The sequence below is a fragment of the Dipodomys merriami genome, unplaced genomic scaffold (genome assembly GCF_024711535.1).
Source record: "Dipodomys merriami isolate MVZ:Mamm:240054 unplaced genomic scaffold, mDipMer1.0.p SCAF_55, whole genome shotgun sequence".
NCBI classification, from domain to species: Eukaryota; Metazoa; Chordata; class Mammalia; order Rodentia; family Heteromyidae; genus Dipodomys; species Dipodomys merriami.
In genome coordinates, this window is record NW_027206124.1 from 1,161,779 (window position 1) to 1,186,178 (window position 24,400).

The following is a 24,400-nucleotide window of genomic DNA, read 5'->3' on the forward strand; positions in this document are numbered from 1 at the left end:
ATCTACAGAAGGTAAGCCGGCCAGGGAGTGTAGGGGGAGGTAGCTGGGACTTGAAGGGAGAGGTTCAGATTTGGCAAAATAGGTGAGAAAAACTAGAAATGAATGTGGGGGCCTGGCTCTGGGAAACCACTAGTGAGAACCCAGACATGGATGGACAAAGATTTCAGTCATGGAGAAACTACGCAGGGATGGCCCAGTCTACTATCTCCTCTCTGCTCTGCCCAGAAAGGTCCATGCTTGCCCACAGTAAGATGGAGTCGAACTTGGGCAGCAGACAAGGGAAGGAAACCAACTGGTTATTTCTCCTTCTCCCCTATAGATGCCAGGCTTTCTGCTCCTTTCCTTGAATAACCTGCCTTCACTTCAGCATTCAGGAGCTATGCAGCTCCATCACTGACTACTTTTGACTTTTCTTATTTTATAATAATAGATACATGACTCATTATGTTTTTAAAAGAAATTCCAGGAAGAACAAACAACTCACCATGACTTCTCTCTCTCTCTCCCCCTTCTTTTTTTCTCTCTCTCCCCCTTCTTTTTTTCTCTCTCTCCCTTTATCTTTTCTTCTTTCTCCCTCCCTCTCTTCTCTCTCTCTCTGTTGTGACAAATCCTTCTAATTCACTTTAGTAACTTTAAGAACTGCCAAGTCAGCCCATTGCTAATTATTTCTTGTTAACCTACTGTGTGCAAAGTGCCTACAGAAAGTCAGGTTATCTGAGGATTCCTGAGCCACGCGCAGAGCGCCAAGGCCCCGTGCTACATCTGCACGAGCTCACCCACACTTGAAGCACAAGAGTGTCCAGAAATGCTGCTGGCTTCCCTAAAGCCAGTGGTGGATCCTTTCCTTTTGCAGAAGCAAGAGAGCTACGGCTGAGGAGTGCCTGGAACGCCCCCCCTCTCCCTCCTCCCCCCACCTCACAGGCCAAGCCAGCGTGGTGCCGTGAGGGGCTTGTACAGGCACAGGCAGGACAATTGAGAGGCTTCTTGCTGAAAGAGACCCAGGCTGTAGAGAGCCTGGTACAGCTGCCATGAGCAGCCTGTGGTGGGAGGGGAGGGGGGCAGATGAGAGGTTATTGATTCCAGAGGGAACTTTTCAGCCTGAACAGAGAACCAGATTTTGGCTTAGCCTTGGGAAGCCAAGAGCAGAGGGCAAGAGAAGAGAGGGACTGGGGACCGGGGAGTTATGTCTGCTCTGGGCTATGCAGTGCCAGCTGCTGGCTTCTCCTCTGCAGGGCTGGCATCTTTGGGGAGGGGCAGTCATTGCCTTTGGAGAGGGGGAGGAAGCAGCCAGAGAGAATCCAGAGTGGATTTCTTGCTGCTCTTGAAGACAGTGTTTCTTTGAGATGACAAGAGAGGCGAATGTCCTGAATGGCGAGCCAGCGTGTGGGCTGGACGTGGCATGCTTGGAACAGGCTGTTTCAGCATCCTGTTTTAGATTGCACTGACTTCTTCCCTGAAAGGCTCAGTTCATCTCTCCACAGATAGAAGCAGCTGTCCTCACAAGTTCAGGCCTTCCCTCCTCCCCCAGCGCTCTGCAGCCACCTGTGTCCAGGTACAGCCAGGCTCCCCAGTGCCACCCCGCTCCTCAAATCCCAGCAGTGACACCTGCCTGCCCGAGTTCAAGTCCACGGTCATGGTCTCGGCAGAGGGGCACATAAAGGCTGAGTGCTCTCCTCATTTCCCCTTAACAGGTGTCATCTTCTTCTCATGCCTTAGGAGACTACAGTGGGTCGCTAGAGCTGTAAGCCAGGCAAGGAAATGTTTCCTGATTCTTCTTTTGACCAAGAGGTGCATGGAAATAATCATCTCAGGAAATGAAAACAAAAGCCCTCCTGAGAAGCAGAGAGGAAAGGAGGTGGGGTGGTGGGGTGGCTCATCTTCATCTGTGGGGAGTTGGGGTGGTAATGGGGCGGGGGAAGGCTTAGCAGCTTCTTTGAGATTTGAAATCTGTTCCCTCATCTAGAAACAATTAAAGAGTAGAGGGTTCTTTTTTGGAAAGTCCAATTGCTTGGTAAAAAAAAACCCCAAACAACTCAGGCTAGAGATGCAGAAGCAAGAGTCAGCAAGGTCGACTCTCACATGCTCAGAAAAAGCGTACACGCCAACACCCCCAAGTCCCATGCATGCCAACCTATGACCTTAGGGAATCCATTTAGCCTGAAAAGAAGAACCTGAAAACCGTCTAGTCACAGACGCCCGGCTCCCTAAGGTGGTCCCAGGCCTGCCTGCAAAGTCCCATGGAGGTAAGAGGCTCTGGAAATGGAAGGGCAGGTCAGGCTGAGCGCTGAACCCCGAGCCCCAGGCCTTCCTGCCTGGGTCTTGGCTATACGAACAGAGCCTTGCCAGCCCTCCCCTCACTGCCTGGAGGCAAATGCTTTGGCTGGGCATGGGGAGGCCGCGGTTGGGGCCAGTGCCAAACCCACAGACCTTTGTGCAGCCCTCTGGAGTGCTGCAACTCGAACCCTTCTCAGGCAACCAGGCAGGGAAGGGAGTGAGGCTTGGAGAGGAATCTGAAGGGGGGTGGGATGGAAGGGGGCAGCATATTGGGAGATCCGAACGTGAAACAGACGGGATTTTAATGAAAATACTTAAGCCTTTTAATGCACAAGTGATCCAAAGCCGTCTCTAGTCTGCTTGTCTAGGGAGAATTAGGAGATGTTTAAGAGATCACAGTATTAAGGATTTGTAAATAAAGCCCTGATAACACAGTATATTTATACCAGCGTGCCAATCTCTGATTATATTTCCGGTAAAAAAAATAATAAAGTCTGGTCTTTCCTCTAATCTCTTATCTACATGCCTCCATCCCTTTAACTAAGATCAAGGAAGGCAGATCAGCACCATCACCATCGCCCTACAGCAAACCCTCATTTAACTTTGCTTTCTTTCGCTTCTTTCGGAATAAAAGTCTGTCATAAATATTTAATTAAATGGAAATCGTATTTCCATTGCTAACCACTAGCAGTTTGAAAGGCTTTTCATTTTTTTTTAAAGAAGGAAGAGTGATATGCATGTGTTTAAAACAGTCCCTATTAATTTCCAGCTATCGACCCGGTGTCTGGGGGTAGAGCCACATAGGATTCAAGGAGAGCTCCTCTGCAGAACACGGTGATGGCAAAAGCTTAGGTTCAGAAAGATCAGCAAATGCAGTATGCGTCAAAAACACCATGGCTCAATGAAGTCACTTAGCTATTCAAAACATGTTCAGCCATCACTCAACCATTTGCGCCAAGAATGTTGGGAGGAGGGGGGGGGACATGAGATTTGTGCCCCATCCCAGACATCACTATTTCCCTAAACAGCAGCTTCAGGGCTCCATTTGGGTTAGACCCAGGGGTTACATCAATTTGTCCCTCTTTCCGCCCTCTCTCCTTCTCTTCTCTCCCCATCTCCTGGCCTCAACTCTGCATTGCCATCCCTTTTGGAGCTTAATAAACGATCCTGCAGTGCCCGCTTCCCGACACTGCCTCAAACGGCCTCCAGTCTTGGTTTGGGGAGCCTGGGCTCCTATCGGTGGCTCCAGCCCCCAGACACATACAGCTATATAAGTGCCATCTCTCGTATTAAAGTCTGTTGCTAAATGCAGCTTGTATGACCTGCAGAGTTTTTTTTTTAAATCCCCCTCTTTCCCGTGCTTATTAGCATGTCCTGAAAGCACATGGCTCCATTTATGACCTGATCTTCCAGCTTTTACACTGCAGGGGGCCTTCTGACCCACACAACGCACATGCCTCCACAACCCTGCAAGATCCAGGCCAACAGCTGACACCCCTACCCTGCGCCACCCCATCCCCCTCCTTCCCTGGGCCCTCCCCGCCTCCCCCCCCCCACAGTGTTGACCCTCCTGGCTTCAGGATAAGACATGTCTGTCACTCTGTGTGGAAGTGACTCGGCACACAGCCCAAGCCGCAAGTGATTGCTGTTTATTAGAACTCGGGCTTGTTTCCTGCGAGAGACGCATGTATTTTTAGACTTTGTCAACGTTTAAACACACACATCCACACATGCAGCCACCGAGCGAATACGTGTGGCTCAGAGAGATTACGAAATGCTCTTGAACTCAGCTTGGGATCTTGGAATCATTAGGATTTACCAAATGAGGATTCTTAGAAACAGCAGATTGCTTGCTTGCTTGCTTTTTTTTTTTTTAAGGGAGATTTGCAGTTTGAGGATGTGTCTGGGACTTTTTGTGTGGGGAGGGGTAAGGGAAAGAGGAGGAACAATTTTGAATTCTTCATGGCAAAAAGATGAGCAGTTGGGAGGAAGTGCCTGTTTACCCTCCTCATCGATGGCACTGCTAAATCCAAAAGCAGATGAGCCTAATGATTCCCAGGCAAGCCGAGCCCTCCATTTGACTCTTAAAGACAAAGTCTTGATATTTTGTACTATCGCATAGATTATTGCAATGAAGAGGTTGGAGGGAAAGGGGAGATGATGGAGGCCCGAGAGTGGAGTATGGGTTTGACTTATTGATTTTTTCCCCCCTTTCCTCTGAAACAAACCCCAACCAAACCTTGATGCGTAGTGGAGGGAGTGAAGTGTAGGGGGGAGGATTGGTGGAATGTGGAGGGGACTTATTTAGAGGAGGGGAGGGAGGGGGAGTGCGGTGGGGAGGGGAGGGGCAAGGAGAGGAGGGAAAGAGGGAGGGGGGAATCAAATACCTTCTAGGCAGCAGGTTCTCCATAATCCAGAATGGGTCATAACTTCCTCGTTCTTTTTGCTGGTTTCATTCTCGCTGACACTTTTGGTCTTGCAGACCCCCCTGGAGTAGAGCCAGTAGTCGGTTCCCACAGCTATAGTCATTAGGCTGAAGGCAGCAAAAGCACCAACAGTAGTCAAAAGCATTTGAACACCTCGGTCAAACAGCCCCATAATTCTTCATTATATAAACACCCAACCGACTTCTGGTTCTCAGGAGCTTGTATGTGTGTGTGTGTGTGTGTGTGTGTGTGTGTGTGTGTGTGTGTGTGTGTGCAAATACTAAAAGCCAAAAAAAAAAAATCAAAGATACTTCCACTACTAATATAATGGATCTATGTGTGAGTAGAGACTATTGAGAGATATCAAAAAGGAGGTAAGAAAGCTCCCAAGGAGGGGGGGGGGGGATAAAAGAGTGTAAATTATAAAGATCACATGGGAAGAGAGGCTTGCCTCTTGAGATCCGAAATGGTTCCAGTTGCAGTGATGATAATTTTAAAAAAGAAAAAAAGAATAAAATTTAGAAAAAGAAGAAAAAAAAAAGAAGACACCCCCACCCTCCCACCCCCAAAGTGAGACGCCTTAAGCTCTTTTCCTAAAATTCCGGTCTCCAGTTTCCATATGTGGTTGCTAATTTAGCGATCTCGGCCTCCACAGTGAATTCTCACAGCCATGGCTCGGGCCCCGGACAGTTAGCGATGGCCAGAGTCCCCTCGCTCGCCGTGCTGGGCTCTGCGGCCTGCGCCATGAAAATCCTTGGCTTTGCCAGTTCTTCGTTGGAGGGGGGCCCCCGAGGGCAGTGTGTGGGGGTGATGTGGGGCGGGGTGGGGGGCGGGGGGTCCTCGGGAGCTGTCCTTTCAGATCCGACAGCCCAGCCTCCGGCCAGCCCTGGGTCTCAGCGGCGAAGGCGCGGGGGTCTCGCCCTCCATGGCCGTGCTCGGGCGGCGGCGGCGGCGGCGCGGGGCGGGCGCGGCGGCGGCGGCGGCGGCGGCAGGACGAGCAGCGGCGGCGGGTATTGTTGTGTCGGCGGAGTGGGGGAGGGAGGGGGTTTCTCCGGGCGGCTCGAGGCGGGGTTCCCTCCCCCTCGGCTCCTTCTCGCGCTCGCTCGCGCCCGCGCTCTCCCCGCAAAGCTGCTCCCCCGGAGCGAGGGATCCGGTTGTCTGCGGCTGCAGGCTGGGCCGCCGCCTCCCCCGCGCCGCGCCGCGCCGCGCGCCCCCGGCCGGGCGCCCGCCTCCCCCTGCGCGCCCTTCGCGGCCGGCCTCCGCCTACCGCATCGCCGCGGTGCTGAACTGGACAGCTCCCGGCGTCCGGCGCCCGGCTCCCGGCGCCCGGCTCCCGGCGCCGCCCGCTCGGCTCTCCGCGCCGCTCCGCTCGCTCCGCGCGCCCGGGCTGCGCGCCCCACCGCGCCGCTCCGCGCAGGGCAGGCGGCCGGCCAGGGGGGCCGGGAGGGGCGCGGCGGCCTCCTTCCTTCCCCGGGGGAGGGGGGGAACGACGGCCGGACCCGGGCGGGGCGGGGACGGGGGGGGGGTGCCTGGCCTCCCCTTACTCCGCTCCCTGGGGCTGAAATGGGAGCTCTCCGGGGCCAGGAAGGTGTAGCCGGACGGACTCTCTCTCTCTCTCTCTCTCTCTCTCTCTCTCTCTCTCTCTCTCTCTCTCTCTCTCTCTCTCTCTCTCTCTCTCCCCTCCCTCCCTCCCTCCCACCCCCCCTCTGGTATTTCTTCCAGCTCTGCCTCCTTCTCATTCCGTCTCTACGTGCCCGGCGCTTCAAACACACCCTCCCCAAACCACAGTCGGCCCCCAAACTCCAGCCATGCTTTGGAAGGGTTGGACACACAGGCCCGGATGGGTAATTGCTAACGCGTCGCTCCTGGCTTTCCGACATCGTCTGTTCCACTTGGCTGGCTGACTTATTCTTTTGCTTTGAGGAGGGGATGGTGGTTTGGTTTCGTTGACTTGGTTAGAAGCTTCGGTCTCTTTTGTGTGGCTCTCTCTCTCTCTCTCTCTCTCTCTCTCTCTCTCTCTCTCTCTCTCTCTCTCTCTCTCTCTCTGGCAAAGGGGAATGGGGTGGGGGCTTGCATGTCACTGTCTGTGGCACTCTAGTTTTCGGTGAAATTCTACCTCTTGCTGCTGTACAAGCAGACATTTTGGACAGATGAGGGGAGGAAAGGGTGTGAAAGGGTGAACGGATGGGGGCTTGGGCTGTGAGTTCTTTTTCTTCTCAAGGATAAACGTGTTTGCTAAGGGGAGAGGGGGACATGTGAGCGACTCCAAGTTTCCTCTGCCATTCACAAACTGGATCGGAAGAGAGGAAATAGAAATCTCACCGTATGAACACTAAAATCCAGAACCCCACCCCCTGTGATGGGGGGGTCACTCCCTCCTTTCTCTCTGGGCGACTTTTCCTTCCTGTGGCTCTGGATAAAAGAAGCGCATGGATTCCTGCAGCTTCTGACACATCTTCCTTCAGACCAGTTACATAGGCAAGCGAAGGAGAGATCAGGAGGTGGGTGCGGGTCAGTCTTTTGTGGTTGGGGGGGCACCTGGAGAGAGGTGAGAATCTCCTTGGTCCGCTGGGGAGGGAGGGGGAGGGTCAGCAATGTTTTCATCTCAACTCTTTCCTCCTGGCTCCAATATTTTGTATTGCGATCACCTGCTTGACAAATTTCTCCGAGTAGGGAGAAAAAAAAAACCCCAAGTGAAACCCAACACAGTTTCTCTGGTGAAAAGCCCACAGCCTGGCTCCTCCTCCTCCTCCCTTCTGCGAGGCTCTGCAGGTCGAGCCCGTGAAGTCTTGGGGGGGGGGGAGAGGAATCCAAACATCTACCTGTTTGCCCAATCTTCACACAACTACCCTTTCTGTCACTCTCGGCTCTGACAGGAAGGACAGCTGTGAGGGGCGCTGTGCTTCTGCTGGAAGAGGGTCCGGGATCTGCACGGCCACGGTGAAGGGCACAGGGGTGTGGGCAGGCTGAGGCTCTCCTCGCTGTGGGAGTTGGCACTGGGGAAGGGCTCAGCAGGCGTGGAAACTCGATGGACAGGTGTCATGGCCTCTAGTATAGCTGAGAGCTGTGGGGGAGGTGGACAGACAACTTGGGTGTTGTCACATGCACCCAAGAGGCCTGCTGGGGCCGATGCCTGTCACCTTGGTTGCCTTTGACCTGACTAAGAAGGCCCCGCAGATGCTCGCTCCTCTCACCAGCCAATGCCCCTTACCAGACCCACCCTGGGACCTTTTGCTCCAACCGCACAAGTGGCAGATACAGAGAAACCTCTGTCCATCCACAGAAGCTGCTGACCCCTGAGCCTCCGGGAGTGGCCCCAGTTTTAGCAGTGATTGACAAATCTTCTGGAAAGATCATCACTCAGACAAGGATGGGGTAGGGGAGGAAGGTGACTGTCGTTCACTGTCAGTGTGTAGAGAGGAAAGGCTTCTGGACATGAACCGGGCCTGGGGCCACAGTGTCCCTTTCAAAATGGCAGTGCTCCCAAGGAGTTGGCTTCCCAGAACCTCAATTTACCACACCTGAGATGGAGCCTTAGCACCTGCCCACTCCTTTCTGAAACAGTTCCCAGCTGCTCCCTGCTTCCTCCTGCCTGCCATCTTCTTGAGATCCCTGTCGCTACATGAACACACGACATTATATGAGTGTCACCCCCTCCCGTTGCCTCACGGAAGCTTTGGGGTCAGCAGCTGGATGGGGTTCACCATGGTGTTTTTGGAACCCAATGCAGGAGCTCAGACTGTAGCAGATGTGCTGCGAACAATGGCTGGGTGATTACAGCGAGGACTGCATGTTTTAAAATAAGTGAAGGTCTGGGTGCTGGTGGCTCATGCCTGTAATCCTAGCTACTCAGGAGGCTGAGATCTGAGGATGACAGTTCAAAGCCAGCCAGGGCAGGGAAGTAGTCTGTGAGATTCTTATCTCTGATAAACCACCAGGAAACAGGAAGTGGTACTGTGGCTCAAGTGGTAGAGTGCTCACTTCGAGCTGAAGAGCTCAGGGACAGCACCCAGGCTGAGAGTTCAAGCCCCATGACTGACAAAAAAAAGAAAAAGAAAGAAAAGAAAAAAAAACCAGCCTGGGTAGGAAAGTCTGTGAGATTCTGTCTTATCTCCAAGTAATTAAAAGCCAGAAGTGGAGCTGTGGCTCAAGTGGTAGAGCACCAGCCATAAGGGAAAAAGCTAAAGGAGAATGTGAAATCCTGAGTTCAAGATCCGGTACATAGGGCACAGCACATAGTAGGTCCTCAACAAAGATGGATTTCTTCTCATTTCTCCCACTTTTTCTATGTAATAGTCGCCAGCTTCTTTGTAAGTCCTGTATGCTTCCCTCCCTTTTCTCAAACTAGTCTTTCAGTGGGGCCCACCTGCAGTGCAGGCAGGGCTACCTGGGGAGAGCTGGCTTGGCATGGCTCAGCCTCGGTGCTGTTCCCCACCCCAGCCACACACACTTAGCAGCCGCTGAATGGCTGCTCTTTGGGGAGTGGCTTTGTGCGCCCTGGTTTGTTACTTGGGAAGTGCTTAGAGGAAATTAGCTGAAATGCCACGGGCCTATTTTGAGCGGCTTCTTTGATGGAGTGGAAATAACATGGGATTTGGGCACTGCCCTTTCTTCAATGTCTGACCTTGGACAGTAACTTGACCTCGCTGGAAATGTGTGTCTCTATGAACCAAGCAAAGGGGACTAGGGATAAGAGTATGAATGCCCCCCCCCCCCAGCCCCGGGTGTCAGTGTTATGTGTTGATGAGCCACGCTAACCCTGATGGACATCTGCATTGTGCCCGGCACTGAGCTCTGCCAGATCTGGCAGCAATCCTCTGCTCAGGCTTATCAGCAATTCCCATCCTGCAGATGAGGAAACTGAGTCCCATAAGGGTTAAAGAGCTGGCCTAAGTCTTTCTGGTGTGCGAGCAGGAGAGCAGAGTTGAGTCTAGGAGCCTGGCTTGGGAGGAGATAGTTTCACTAGACTTGAGCCTTCAGCTAGACTTGAACCTTCTAAGACTTCTCACCTGGCCGGTGTGACTGTCACTTCCCGGTGTCAGGCACGAGCACACAGATGCCATGTGTCACTGCACAGTGAGCCCGCATAGGCAGGCTCCAAAGGGTCAGACACCTGTCCCAAGGTCACGAGTCCAGTGCGTGGGGCAGCAGAGATTCCCACACTGCCCTGCTCCATGGTCTACCAGTAATGGGTCCAAAGTTGATGTGTTATGAGAACCAAGCATCTTCTTGTATGCCAGGTGTGGGGCTCCATCCTGGTGAACAGGAGATGGTGGCGCCTGTCCCCCACGACCCACAGACAAGCAAGAGGTGATGGTTGGGCCTGGCTGTGCTGAGAGAATGAGGTGAAGACAGTATGGTACCACAGAGCAGGGGATCAAATCCAGCCTCAGGGGCAAGGAACATGGTTCCTGGACGGGCCATTGATGCTGACGTTTGGGATGAGGGACAGGTAGCTGACTCAAGCTGGGGTGGGAAGAGGGGGGTTGGGGTGTGGGTGAACCATCCAGGCTTGGGAGGAGGCTCAGATGTGTGAGCAAAGGTGATTGGTCAGTGGGGTTCAGATGTGTTGGGAGAAAGTGATTGGTCAGTTAGAGGGGGAGGGGAGGGTCACAAGTATGGCTGCTCCTAAGCCAGTGTTGGAAACTGTCTTAGGCTAAGAGGTAGAGTCATGGTGAGAAGGCTATAGAATGAGAAACAACCCAGGAGAGGCTAGTGGGACCTAGAGATCAAGGACTAAACCTGGGCCAGGGAAACAGTCAGGCTGCTCTTGCTCGGTCTCAAGCCAGTGGATGTGTTGGCCAGCATCAGTGTAGGGCTTTAGGGGGACGGAGGTGTCAGGGATGTGGGAAGGAAAGGATGATCACTGGTGCCATCCTGAGATGGCGGCCATGAGGGAAGCAGGCTGGGGGTGTTGGACTGAAGGGAGTTAGGGGAAAAGCCAGGAATTCTGCTCTGGTCCTGAGGCTCCTCTGGCTCTCCTTCCCCTCTCCATTCCCTGCTCTCTTTCTGTCTCTTCTCAATGAAACTCGAGTGTAGATTAGTCATTCAGGAGCGCCCCCCCCCAAAAAAAAAACCCCAGAAGCCTCAGGAAGGCAGGTATTTGGGAGTTGCTTTGCTCCTGTGTTATTTCCAGTGATGCCTGGTACATAATAGATGCTCAATTCAAAGGAATTCCTTTATTGAGACACACACCAAGATCCATGTTATCCCTGTGCTGGGCATGGCGCTGAGGTGCTGGGCATGCAGTTGAGAAGAACCTACCTAAACCTGGGGGGCTGCCCCAGCATGCTGCGGCCAGCTTGGCCCAGCCGTGGCCCGGGGAGGGCGGTCCTGTCATTCCCTGCTGTGTGCTTGTTTGGACCCCATGCTGTCGTTGACCTTTCTGTCCATGTTTGGGATTGTTGTTGGAAGTGTGATCTTGCCCGGCACATAGTACGTCTGCAAAAGTGTTTGAGGAATGAACGAATGAATGAATGAATGAAGTGAAGCCATGTGCTGTGGAAATCCAGGAGCAGAAGTGTCACAGAAGGTGATGAGCTGACCCTCAAAGGCCAGGGGGAGGAGGAAGTTCAAACAGAGAAGAGCGGGGCACCCTTGGCTATATTGTCAGGTACTACCCCTCCCCCCCCCGCCCTGCTGGCCCAGGCAGGAGCTCTGGTCTGATGCGAGGCTGGGGAGAGGCCTGAGCCTGGTGGAATCCAGTGTGACCCACCTTCCCCAGGGCAGTGGGTGTGTCTCCTGTGCACTGCCGCAGCCCAGGGCCTGGCCAGAGCCTGGAACCACACAGGATCTGGTTTCCACCAGGACTAAGCACAGACAGGAGGAGTCGAAGCCCACCCTTGGCAACTGGGGTGGGGGTCAGGCAGCTGTGTAAGACCGTGCTCAGCCCCTCAAAGACAGCTGGAGGCCCGAGGGGGCTGTGGGACAAAGGCGATGCTGGAAGAGGGCAGATTCCATTCCTGGGAGCTGCGTCAGCCCCAGGGTGCTGGGCAGCGGCTCCGGTGTCGGGTGCCCAGCTTGCAGACAGCAGAGCAGGGGTGGTTTCGGAGTCAGCAGGGAGCAGGGAGCAGAGGCCATGCTGGAGGTGTCTGTCAAGAAACCCCACAGGCAAGTCACCCTCGCACCCAGGACCGCCGCCCCCAGCCAGAGCTCTGAGTCACAGCATGCCGCTCTCCGGCTGCTGCAGGATTTTCCCACGAACAACGCTGTGCCAAAAAAAAAAAAAAAAAATGATGATAGATAATTAATAATAAAGTTGCAGAGTAGAAAAAATGAACTGGAAAGGGCACATCAAGGTACAAAGGCGCATCGGGAAGCAGAGTGGCGAGCAAAGGGCGGCTGCAGCAGGAAGGCAGGTCAGTGCCTGGAACTTGCAGCTGCAGATAGAGCAAGAGAGAGGCACACGGCACGTACTTGGGAAAGCGGGATCTGAGGACAGAGATGTCAGCGGCCTAGAGAGCAGGCTCAGCCACCTCTCAGGTCCTTGTCTTCCATGCTTTCCTCTCCACCTTCCCCTCTAGCCAAACAGCCTCCCTCTAGAAGTTCCTGGATCCCACAGCCCTGAGCCTACCTACCCCAGGAACTTTTGCATCACCATTTTCTGCCTGGGAGAGCTAGCTGGTCCCCTCAATCCCGTAGGTGTCTGCCTCAGCGCTGGACCCCCTGGTCCATTAACCCTTCCTCTTTGCCAGCTCAGTCCTTCCCCTTAGCACTCCACATTCTGGATCTGTTCACTCAAGCAGGGTCTTGACTGTGCTACTGTTATAACCTCTGCCTCTCACATGGTGTCTGGCACATAGTAGGTGCTCAATAAGCCAGTGCTCTGCTTGGGTTGCACAAAGAAGTGTCAAGGAGGGAGTGGAGAGCCTGGTTGGGGTTACCTGCAGGCACCGCCTAGCCCTTTCCCTGAGGAAGGACCCCCACTTCAGGACAAGATGTGAGGGACCTCAGAGGGGCCGGTGGAGATGGCAAAGAGGAGTCAAGGAGGGGGCTCCTTTGGGGAGACCCTCCAACCTGTGGATTCCAGCCAATGGAGAAGGCAGTGGCAGATGCAGCGGCCGATGGGGGGGAGGGGGGGGAGGGAGGGCAGGAGGGGTGACACAAGGGTCTTGGGAATGGACGCTGGGGATCTAGCCTGGTCTGGGTACTTCTCATGCAAGCGGCCACAGCCCACCCCGTCTGGAAGTTGGGGGCAGCCCGGCCTTGTCTAGAGGGTGCAGCTGTGATAATTAAATAAAATTACGTGGAAGCACGCTGCCCGTGGCTGCGGCATAGTAAGCCCTCAGTAAATACTAGCTACAGGTTGGGCTCCTACTGCGCGTTGTGTGTGCTCTGAATAAAACAGGAAATGAGAACGATGAGGTTGGCCCCTGCTCGGAAGCCACACGGTGGAGAGCTCAGAAGGAGGGAGGGAGGGAGGGAGACACGCATCCCCCTGCGCCTTCAGGAAGGGCCCCAGGAGTTTGGCCTCAGCTGGGCTAGGGCTTGAAGGATAATGAGCCGATGACACGGAGACTCAGCAGGCCAGGGATCAACCAGTTGGTGCCTGGCGTTTGGGCGGCTCTTGAGCACCTACTCTTTGATCCAGGCACAGCCACGCCAGTGCAGGGACCCTGAAAGGCTCCATCTCCTGGCCACACCCTCCCAGCGGCTGACTCACATTCACAAGAGCTCCAGGCCTTGGTGTAAGCGCATGGGGTTCTCAAGGGAACCACGGGGCCAGGAAGGAAGTGGTGATGGGCAAAGGGGCGCCAGAGCTGGGTCGCAGGGGCCCCTATTCTAGCCCGATGCCCACTGTGTGCCAAGCTCTGTTTGATGGACACAAAGAGGAACAACACCAAGTCTAGCACTGGCGGGCACCAATGGGGTCCATAGGGCGAGTGACATAGCCAGAAAGGCTTCATGGAGGAGGTGACCTTTGTCCAACGGCTTGTATTGCTTTTCCAGAGTGGACCCTCCCTCCCCACCCTGCAGACTTAGGGGAGGGGCACCCATCCCCTCGATGGCCATCCATAGCAAAGCCTTCTGGGCCTGGTGGAGCTCCTTCCCTGAACCCCCAATACTGGGACTGACATCGCAAGGAGCTGTGGGAGGCCCTGCAGGCGCTCTATGTATTACCACGAAGGGCTGTAACACCCGGAGCCATCTTGGCTCCATCCTTCCCATTCGTGCAGTTGGAGCTTGGGCCGGCTCTTCCTCCAGTCGGGCCTCAGTCAGCAGGTCTGTAGCATGGGTGTATAGTGGTACACCGGGCTGCTGTCCTGGGGCCAGGGAAATTTGAATTCCGGGGGCTGGGTTATTGTCTGCTGAGGGTACGGGTCGTCAAACACATGGGGCTGAAATAGCCAAGATGACAGGGGACACTGAGCATCTTAGGGACATGGCCCAGCACCACAGCCCAATGAGACAGACGGCCAAGGGCTGGGTCTACCTCATCCCACTGCCCCCCCCCACACACACACGGGGCGTAGACCATTGTCCTACAAAAATTGGCTCCAGGAGGCTTCTAGGGGCTGCCTTGCTCGCCCCATTTTGCAATGGGGGTACCATTTTGCATAGGGAGAGCAGACTCGAATCCCTCCCGCTAATCTGTACACACCACTCACTTCCGTTCTTTCTTTGCCCAAATCATCTGTGGACCTGCACACTTCGCCTGGGACTTCTAGTTGGACAATTACATCCCCAGTCCTGGGGTTGCTTCATGGAAAGACACACAGAGATAGATAGATAGATAGATAGATAGATAGATAGATAGATAGATAGATAGATAGATAGATAGATAGATATTGATATAAACACACATACTATACCTTATCTTAGTCAATGTTGCCAGATTGCTGCCAAAAATACTCTTAATACTTTGTGTTTTCTCCCACAAATCAGGGGCCAGCTGTCTCCCCAAGTCTCTTGCAGCAATAAGGGTTAATGTTATTGTTGTTGTTGGGCTTCATTTTGTCTCATTGGGCAAAATGAAACCTCACTGTTGCCACCAAGATTCCCATTTCCTGTGCCGCTGCAGAACTTGTGTATCTCCTTTTGTGCAGAGCACGTGTATAGGTGCTGTGTCTTGCGTGTATAGGTGCTGTGTCTTGCGTGTATAGGTGCTGTGTCTTGCATCGTGCTGTCCTTACCTAATGCCCATCCATGGCACACATTTGTTCATTTGTAACATACATAGATACTGAGCTTTCATTTGACATCCGACTTGCAAGCAGTTTTGTTTTTATATTGACATGGTTTTTTATATTGACAAATATATCTGTAGCCACTGGAGTCACAGTTGTGTAATAAAATGTGTGACTCGCTTTTGCTGGGCGCCTGTGACTCACACCTGTAATCCTAGCTACTTAGGAGGTTGAGATCTGAGGATCCAGGTTCAAAGCAGCCTGGGAAATAAAATCAGTGAGACTGTTATCTCCAATTACCCATCAAAGAGCCAGACATGGAGCTGAGGCTTAAAGTGGTAGAGTGCCCTGAATTTAAACGCCAGGATCAGCACAAAAACAAAAGGTATGACTTGCTTTTGAAATGAGACTTTCTTTCTTTCTTTCTTTCTTTCTCTCTCTTTCTTTCTTTCCTTCTTTCCTTTCTTCCTTCCTTTTTTCTTTCTTTCTTTCTTTCTTTCTTTCTTTCTTTCTTTCTTTCTTTCCTCCTCCTCCTCCTCCTCCTCCTCCTCCTCCTCCTCCTCCTCCTCCTCCTCCTCCTCCTCCTCCTCCTCCTCCTCCTCCTCCCCCCCTCCTCCTTCTTCTGTCAGTCATGAGGCTTGAACTCTGGGCCTGGGCGCTGTCCCTCAGCTCTTCAGCTCAAGGCTAGTGCTCTACCACTTGAGCCACAGCACCACTTCCAGTTTTCTGGTGGTTAATTGGAGACAGGAGCCTCATGGACTTTCCTGCCTGGGCTGGCTTTGAACCACAGTCCTCAGATCTCAGCCTCCTGTGTAGCTAGGATTATAGGTGTAAATTACAGGTACCCGGCTAGGGTTTCCTTATTCTTTTGGTGGGATAATATAGTGGTTATTGTACAACAGAGGCTTATTGAAATATTTACAGATATAATGGCATGAGGTTTGAAGTTTGGGATGTGTTTTCAAACATCATAGGGTTGGGGAGGACTGGGGGAAATGGAGACAGACAAGATTGGCCAAACTCAGTGATGCTGCAGGCTTGGGGATAGGTAGGGGACTTGGTTTGCATGGACAGTCAGGGATTTCCGGCCTTACCTTCTCTAGTAACAGAACTGTTTAGAATATATTCAGAATTTCCTATGGCCAGTCATTTTCTGGTTGCCCTAATTCATTCATATAGCAAACCCTCAAAATTATGTGTGGATTATGATTCCAGATCTGCAGAAAAGCAAGGTCCCGAGGGCTGTATCCATCCTGCATGCTCTCTCTCTCTCTCTCTCTCTCTCTCTCTCTCTCTCTCTCTCTCTCTCTCTCTCTCTCTCTCTCTCTCTCTCTCTCTCTTCTCAAACACTGGAGAGAAATGGAGAGGCACCTGCCTCATAGAACGTGATCTCACATGGGAAGGGACATTAAGGCAGGATAATGGGAAGTAGAGATGGACTAGTAGTGAGACGCCATGGTTTGAGTATCTCCCAGAAGTCTGTGTGGCGGAACCTTTCTTCCCAGGTGTTGAAGTGGTTGAAGGGGTCAGGCTGATGGACGAGCGGCTTTTGTGAATGAGTTGACCCCTTTCTCGCAGGAAGGGCCCAGCCGTCATGGGTGCCTGGCACCTGTCTCCTCTTCCCCAGCGTGTACTCAGCCTTCCACCTTCTGCCACTTTGTCATGGAGCATGAGACCCTCTCGGGACCCAACCTCCAGACCTTGGATTTCCTAGACTCCAGAACCGTGTGCCCAAACTATAAACCCTTTTCCTTTATAAGCTTTCTGATCTTGGGTACTTCATGATAGCAACAGAAAATAGAGTGAGACTTGGGGAAGGTAGGGCTGAGGGGTCCAGTGGTGAGAGCTCGGCCCTGGGGGGAACCAAGGAGGAGGCGACTGGGGGACCTGAGGAAGGAAGGCATTCAGCGAGAGGGACCACAGGTGCAAAGGCTCTGGGGCAGACACAGAAGGAAGGGGGGCAGAGCAGGGCACAGATGAGAAGATGAGAGCCACACGGCCAGGCCGGGAGCCATGCAGACCACAGAACGGCGAATCCAACTCCAACAAAGCGAACCAAGGCACCGAAGAAAGACCAGGACTGTTCATTGGGTTCATAAGCTCAACCATCACTTAAATACACCGTGTCCTACAAACATGCTCTACCACAGAGGCGTAATTTAATTCTGACGCCAAATTAACTGTCCTTTAGTCTTTTTTACAAAGCCATTGCTTTTGATTTTCTTTTTTTTTTTTTTTTGCATAACTTAATTCAATTTCACTTTTCAGCTCTTGCCACCTATTCTCCACACGCTTTTATTTATTTATTTTGGGGATGGTTATAGCATTATTATTTTATTATCGCTCACTAACGGGGGAGAATTCACTTATCCAATTGATCTATGTGCTTAGATATATTAAAAAAAAAGCCAGCTCTGTGGGCAGCAGCGGGAAATCTGGAGAGACAGGAGCTGCGTGGCGGGCAGGCGGGACACCGCCGTGTGGACCTCTGATGGGTCACGATGACCCAGGTTCAGAGGCACACCCATGAGCAGACGCTCAGGGCCCCCCACTTCAGTAACTGCCTACGCCCAACTCAGGAGCGGCGAGCTTTCCCTGTTCCACACTTTCCTGCTGGTTTGTACTGGTTCTAAGCAAGTTTTGGGCAAGGCCGAGTTCCACGGAGTCTGTGGCTCCGATGTCCCTGTGCATGCCACCTGCCTTGAGACCAGGAAGGTGCCGATCGCCACACACCACGCACGTGCGCGAGAGCTCCCCCGCCACTTTGACTTCAGCCTGGTGCGTGTGACTTGTGCAGGGGCCAGGCTTGGGGCGTGAACAGTTGCAGATCGGAACAAGAGACACGATAAGCCGCATCCTGGCCAGCCCCCAGAAAGGGTGCAATTAGTCGTGAACCTGGCCTTTACTTGCCTGCTCTCTAGTGAATTCTAGACTGTTCTGGGGAAAGCTTTGGGATTCAGAATCAAGAAGAAAGGGGGAGAAAGAAGTAGATGAGAGGCCCCCTGCAGAAGGCTGGGAAGATGTTTTTACTTTTATTTTTAATGTGCTAGAGGAAACCCTGAACACCGAGCTGCGGGTGAGGAGGTAGAGCGGGAAATTTTAAGAAATACGGTTGCTCTGTCAGGAGACGGTGGCTCACGCCTGTCATCCTAGCTACTCAGGAGGCTGAGCTCTGAGGATCATGGTTAGAAGCCAGACAGGCAGGAAAAGTCCGTACGACTCTTATCTCCCATTAACCACCAAAAAGCTGGAAGTGGCGGTATGGCTCAAGTGGTAGAATGCCAACCTTGAGCAAAAAGGCTAAGGAAGAGTGCCTAGGCCTGAGTTCAAGCCCCAGGACTCTCTCTCTCTCTCTCTCTCTCTCTCTCTCTCTCTCTCTCTCTCTTAGAAGTCCATAGGCTGTTGTCCTAGGCATGTCACTCACCGGCGCCCTGGTACCCAGAGCATACACATTCCTGGGAGTCAGGTGAGTCAACCATCTCATCTTATAAACAGGAAACTAAGCTCAGAGAGGACTACCACCCACCTGAGGGCGCACAGCAAGTACGAGTGGATCTTAGATACAAGCCCCCATTTTCCTGACTTTGTATCTCAGGAGATCTCAGCCTCCTCCTCCCGGCTGGGCCCAGAACATCTGAATGGATTTTGGGCAGCCTGGAAGAAATATCAGAACCCCCACAGAGATCAAAAGAATAGAAGCCTCTCGATTTCTGGCCTTACACAAACAATCAGGTTTGTAAATAACCCAATGATGTGCAAAGGCACTGGGGTCCATGAGGGTGTGGCTTCATGGCAGATCTTGTTCCTAGTATCCATGAGGACCTAGCCACTGTGCCCAGCCAGGGGCTGAGGCCTCCTGAGGATCTGGGGCCTGGGGTCACCGCACCCCTGCTGTGGGCCTTGCAGTGCTCATCCGTCACAGGAGTGGCCAGGGCACTGCGGTCAGTGCCACAGGGGTGGACCGAGCTGGAGCACAGAGAACAGAGCCACTGTCTCCTTAAACAGCAGCCTCTAAAACTGGGGTTCCAGCAGGCCCCAGAGGTAGCCCTGTCTCTTGGACTTCGGTTCCTCACCCAGTATTCACCCCCGTCATGTGTTCTCCGCTCCAGCAGTGTGTATGTGTGTGTGTGGGCAGGGGGGGATAGCTTGCCTTAGTTTACAGAGCCCTAACTTTAGAGGATACCCCCCATATGCATGAGTGTCACAGGTCAGGGGTCACAGGTCACAGCCCACCTATGCATTGGGGATGCTGAGCCTGGCCATAAACAGGAGAAGTTGGAGGCTGAGCGTCCACCCTTGGTCCTGAGGCTGAGCCTCTGGGAGCCGGGGCTGGAGGGGGGTGTCTCTGTTCTGTCCCTTGATGCTCTACCCTGCTGTCCCTGTGTCCCGGGAAGCCGGCGTCTTCCTGACTGAGGGCTGGGAAAGCTGCCGCTGCTCTGTGAGCAGGAAAGTCCATGTGACTCTTAATTTCCAGTGAACCAGCAAAAAGCTGGAGTGGAGCCGTGGCTCAAGTGGTAGAATGGTAACTTGAACAACATCAAAAAAAGGCAAATGAGATCTGGAGGCTTAGAGTTTAAGCCCCAAATACAGCCATGTACAGAAAAAATACACAAATCATTTGGAAGTTTCTTCTATGTGGGCAGAGCAAGGGCAAAACTCTTGAAAAAACCTCACAGCTCCTCCACGGGCCTGCCCGAGTGAACAGCTAAGGCCCAGCGGCGCAGGCTCTGGTTTCTGAAATGGGGTGAGGTGGGGCACAGCTGGGGTCAGGACACTGTTGACAGAGAAGGCAGCTCACCTGTCCAGGTGGCCACCTTCCCTCCCCTCCCCTCCCCTCCCTTCCCCTCCCCTCCCCTCCCCCCTCCCTCCCCTCCCCTCCCCTCCCTTCCCCTTCCCTTCTCTTCTTTGTACTGTGCTAGAGCTTGAACTCAGGGCCTGGGCGCTGTCCCTCAGCTCTTCATCTCAAGGTGAGCGCTCTACCACTTGAGCCACAGTGCTACTTCAGGTTTTCTGGTGGTTCATTGGAGATAAGAGTCTCACGGACTTTCCTGCCTGAGCTGGCTTTGAACCCTGATGCTCAGATCTCAGCCTCCTGAGTAGCTAGGATCACAGGTGTGAGCCACCGGCACTGGGACCCTTCACTGTCTGAATGTATCATGCCCCCGCTCCCCCCTCCCCCCATGGATGGGCAGGGGTGAGGAACAGAGTGGGACTGGCAGGGCCCAGCGCCATGGTGCCTGGGTCCTTGGTTCCTTCTCACCCATGGGCTCTCTTGCAGGCCTCCTTCGGGGCATGGGGAGCAGTTGGTGGCAGCAAGGGGCCTGGAGAGGGCAGCAGGAAAGAGGATCGGCCGGGAGCCCCTTGGGTGGAGGAAGGAGCCTGTGAGGGGACCAGAGCGCCGGAGGGCGGGAGGAGGCTCTGCTCTCTTGCTGCCCCGGCAGCTCTGGGCTCTGTGGAGCCAGCTGCAACGCTTCCCTAGCTGGGCGTCTGAACCCTGCACAGCGCCCCGGGCCATTCCCAAGTTCCCAGCCACTCTGCGTTATTAAAAAAGAAACACTTTCATTTTGGTTATTAAGACCTAAGCATTTTTATTTATTGATGGCAGTGCTGGGATGGAACCCAGGGCCTGTGTGCGCATACCGGCCAAGTCCTCCCCTCCCTCCCTCCCTCCCTCCCCCCTCCTCCTCCTTCACACACTTGTGTATGCATGCATGTGTGAGTGCACAAGCACGCACACACATGCATGCTGTGGATGTATGCATGTGTGTTCAGATGCACGCACACACGTGTGGTATTCACTAATTCACTCATCCACACGTGTGGATGAGTGCCAGCTGTGAGCAAGAAAGCTGAATGAGAGCACTAGGCCCTGAGTTCAAGCTCTGGTACAGACACCAAACGACAAGCACATTTCTGGAACCGTGTCTCCTACACGAGGAACCTTTGAAAGCTTTTCCTCCAATCCGGGGATTTCTCCCTGATGCAGAAGACAAGAGAGTGTGGGTTCACACTTGCACAGGCGGCATGCCGGCTTGGTCCCCGTGTGTCTCCTAGGCTTATCTCATTCTTGTTCACAACTTCACACTCCTTTATGCAGTCTCGTACCTCAGGGCCTTTGCACATGTGGTACTTTGTTCTGCCTAGTGGCCCTTGGGTGTGATTCAAGGCCCCGGTTAGGTGCCACCTCTGCTCTGAGCCCTCCTCATGACACCTGAGACGCCTATCCACTCCACCCTTTCCCTGAGTGGCTTTACCCTATGTACATCGTATACGAACTGAGACACCACTCTGGGCCAGTGGCCGTTAGACTGTGAGCTCCCTGGAGGCAGAGGCGGAGCCCAAGCGTGGCCTGTGGCAGGTGCCCTGATGTTTGTTGGGGACGGCAGAACCAATCTGACGTGATCTGGAGAACGCTCCCCCCACAGGTAGATCGTGATGGTGTCTTATTTGATCATTTATTTATATGTTATTTTCAACTAGGAGTCGGGATGGCTGGAGATGAAAGGCAGAGATACGGGTAGCAACCAAGCCCAGCATCCCGAGCCTGCCTGTCCCCTGTCCCCCCGGCTCTCCCTCCTAAGTCCCTGTCCTCTGAGCAAAGGCTCCCGGACGCCCCTGGGGCAGCTCTTCTGGCCACGGTGACCTGGGCCTTTGCCTTCGACCTCTGGGCCAGGTTCGTTACTCGTAGTAGGGGCCAAAGCTGCTTTGGGGTCACCGGGTGCCCGAGACTGCAGGGCCTAAGGCCCAGGGGCTCTGGGCAGGCCGAGAATAGGCCTGGGAGAATGGCTCTGAGTCCTTCCCACGGCCTGGCCACTCCAGTCCCGTCCCCAGGACGCCTGCACCACCCTGAGCCCATGCCAGGCTTCGTGAAGCACGGAGGGGGGACCTGCTCCCTGCAGGCCAGTGCTGGTGGTAGCGGGCCACTGTCCCATCCCCAGGGGTCTCCTGGGCCAGGAGAACAGGTGGGAGGTTGAGTCAGGGTCTGAGCGTACTCCTCGCGCCATGTCCTGCTGGCACTGGGCAGGAACGTCTCCGCCAGAGGGCAGCTGGGGGACCGGCCCTCCCCTGTAGGGCCCTCCCCGTGGCAGCCATGGGCAAAGCCCTTTGGGGCCGTGGGAATGCCTTCCTCTCCTGGCCCTGCCACCAAACGTGTCACCCAAGCCAACAGCAAGACACTGGGCAGTGGCTTTTGTTTGTGTTTGTGTTTGACAGTGGTAGGGCTTGAACTCTGGGCCTGGATGCTATGTCCCTCAGCTCTTCAGCTCAAGGCTGGTGCTCTACCCCTTGAGCCACAGCACCATTTCCGGTTTTCAGGTGGTTTATCGGCGAGAAGAGTCTCACGGGCTTTCCGGCCCAGGCTGGCTTTGAACCACGACCCTCAGATCGCAGCCTCCTGAGTAGCGTCACCGGCACCCGTCCGGGCAGTGGCTTTTGAAGGACCAGGTGGGACTCTTGGTCCTCTGCAAATGCTTTCTACCCATGATCCTCTACTTCCCTCAGGCCCTGGAGGGAGGGGCAGAGCCTCCATTCCACCCACAGATGAAGAATCTGGACCGCAGCTACCTGAGGTTTGCAAATTTCCAGCAAAGCTCCAGGAGGAGCGGCCCAAGGAGAACACGTGCCCGACATCCAGCTGCTAGCTTCTCTGCTGCAGAGAGCTGCGCCTCTGCCTCTCCTCAGAGCTCATGACCAAGAAGAGTAGGCAGGGGATTGTTGCCTGGTTGTGTGGCAAGATCTTGCTATCGGAGCTCAGGGTGGCCTCCAGCTAAGGATCTTCCTGCTGCTGCCTCCCAAGTGCTGGGATTACAGGTATGAGCTACCAGGCCCAGCTCTTAATAATCTCTATCAAAGGGCCACAATCACCCTATGTAGATCTCCTGGGACCAGCATTTTCTTGACTTGAGCTGTGCTGGTCTCTCGCTTGACTGTTCTTTTGGGTCTCCTCATGTTCACATGCACTCTTCCACTGCCTCTGGTTTACCTGGCAGACAGAGGGATGCTTTGAAATAGAAATCATTCCTTATCTCTTCCTTGCTTAAAACCCTTCAGTGGGCTCATGCACATTCCTGGCACCGTGGGTGGCCCAACTCTGCCCAATTTTGGCTCCGCATCTTAGCAATTTCTCTCTCTTCAGCCCGAGGGCTCTTTTCTGCCCCAGGGCCTTTGCACATGCTCTGCTCACAACTAGCCATTGCAATTCTACTTGTTTATTTCACATCTGGTTCCCTCTTAGGATGTGAGGGAAAGCGGAGACTCCCTGTCTGTGTGCTGGCCCCTCCTGTCCCTGGGCCCAGCACCGTGCAGGGCACAGAGGGCCCTCGGCTCTTGGCACGGGAAGCTTCTGGCCTTCTTCCCTGTGCTAGGCAGCACTACACACACCAGAGCCGCTGCGCCTCAGGCATGGGGCCAGTCCTGGTTCCCGTGTACCGCTCACCCTCCGGTACCATCCACTTCCCGGCACTGGGGCCTCCATTGCTTCCTTCATGAAAAGTGGAGGGGCTGGCTGATGCCAGGCATGGGGATGGGGTCGGCAGGCATGGAGACAGTCCCCCGCAATGCTGTTCACCATGTGCATGAGTCTGTGTGTGAGTGCGTGTGTGCACATGCACGTGTGCATGTGTGTGTGTGCATGTGCATGCATAACTGTGTGCACATGCACAAGCAGGTTGGTACCAGGGCTTGAACTCTTGACTTTTTTTGTTGTCAGTCCTGGGGCTTGAACTCTGGGCCTGGGCGCTGTCCCTCAGCCTCTTCAGCTCAAGTCCAGCGCTCGACCACTGGAGCCACAGCGCCACTTCCGGTTTTCTGGTGGTTCATTGGAGATAGGAGTCTCACAGACTTTCCTGCCCAGGCTGGCTTTGAACTGCGATCCTCAGATCTCCGCCACCTGAGTAGCTAGAATGACAGGCGTGAGCCACCAGCGCCCGGCTTAACACTTGACTCTGGCTTGGCGTTGCACTCAAAGCCCAAAGCTGGCAGGCTGCCCTTCCAGCCACACCTCCAGAGCCTCCTCCCCGCTCCTTCCCAGCGTCCCTGGTTCCTACGTTCAGGTGGGACCACTGAGGGCCAGACACGTTCAGCCGTCTGCCGAGAACTCGGTGGCTCAGCTGGCCACGGCGTCGTGTGCAGGCAGGAGCAGCAGGGGTGTCGCCCAGGCCCGGCCTGAGCCCTGATCGGGTGGAGAGCTGAGAAGCTCCCGCCTTGGCCTCCACAAGTGAAGAGGCCCTGGCCCGGGTCCGGGTCTGGGTCCGGGTCCCGGTCGCCCTGGCAGCAGCCGCCCGCAGAGCTGGCCCCAGAGGACAGGCGCTCCTGCACGGGGGCCGGCAGGGACTGACCTACATTCCTCGCCTGTGCGATTCGCTGTCCTGGTCCCCCCACCCCACAAACACCTCCATCCAGCCAAGGACGTTGTAAAAATAAAATAACGGCAAGCGGGCCCTCCCCTCTGGGACCCTCCGCCCTCCAGCCGTCCTGCTCCGAGGTGAGCCAGGGATGGTGGGGACTGAGAGGCCCAGATTGAAGAAGGGAAGTGGCGGGCGCGGGGAGACAGGGAGGAGGGAGGGGAGACGGAGG

At 54.3% G+C, this 24,400-nt stretch overlaps 1 protein-coding gene across 2 annotated transcripts in view; it reads right to left on the reverse strand.

The window, feature by feature from the left end:
* The window catches only part of Cacng2 (calcium voltage-gated channel auxiliary subunit gamma 2), a 102,105-nt gene extending 96,265 nt beyond the window's left edge, over positions 1-5,840 (reverse strand). The window contains exons 1-2 of one of the 2 annotated variants that reach the window (XM_069999432.1): positions 5,152-5,840; positions 4,662-4,807 (exon numbers count right to left, since the gene is read on the reverse strand). In XM_069999432.1, the coding sequence (XP_069855533.1) occupies positions 4,662-4,803 (142 nt within the window). In that variant the 5' untranslated portion in view covers positions 4,804-4,807; positions 5,152-5,840. Of the gene's footprint in view, positions 1-4,661 lie in introns of both variants that reach the window. The other variant, XM_069999431.1, reaches the window with a different exon arrangement.
* Between the last annotated feature and the right edge of the window lie 18,560 nt (positions 5,841-24,400).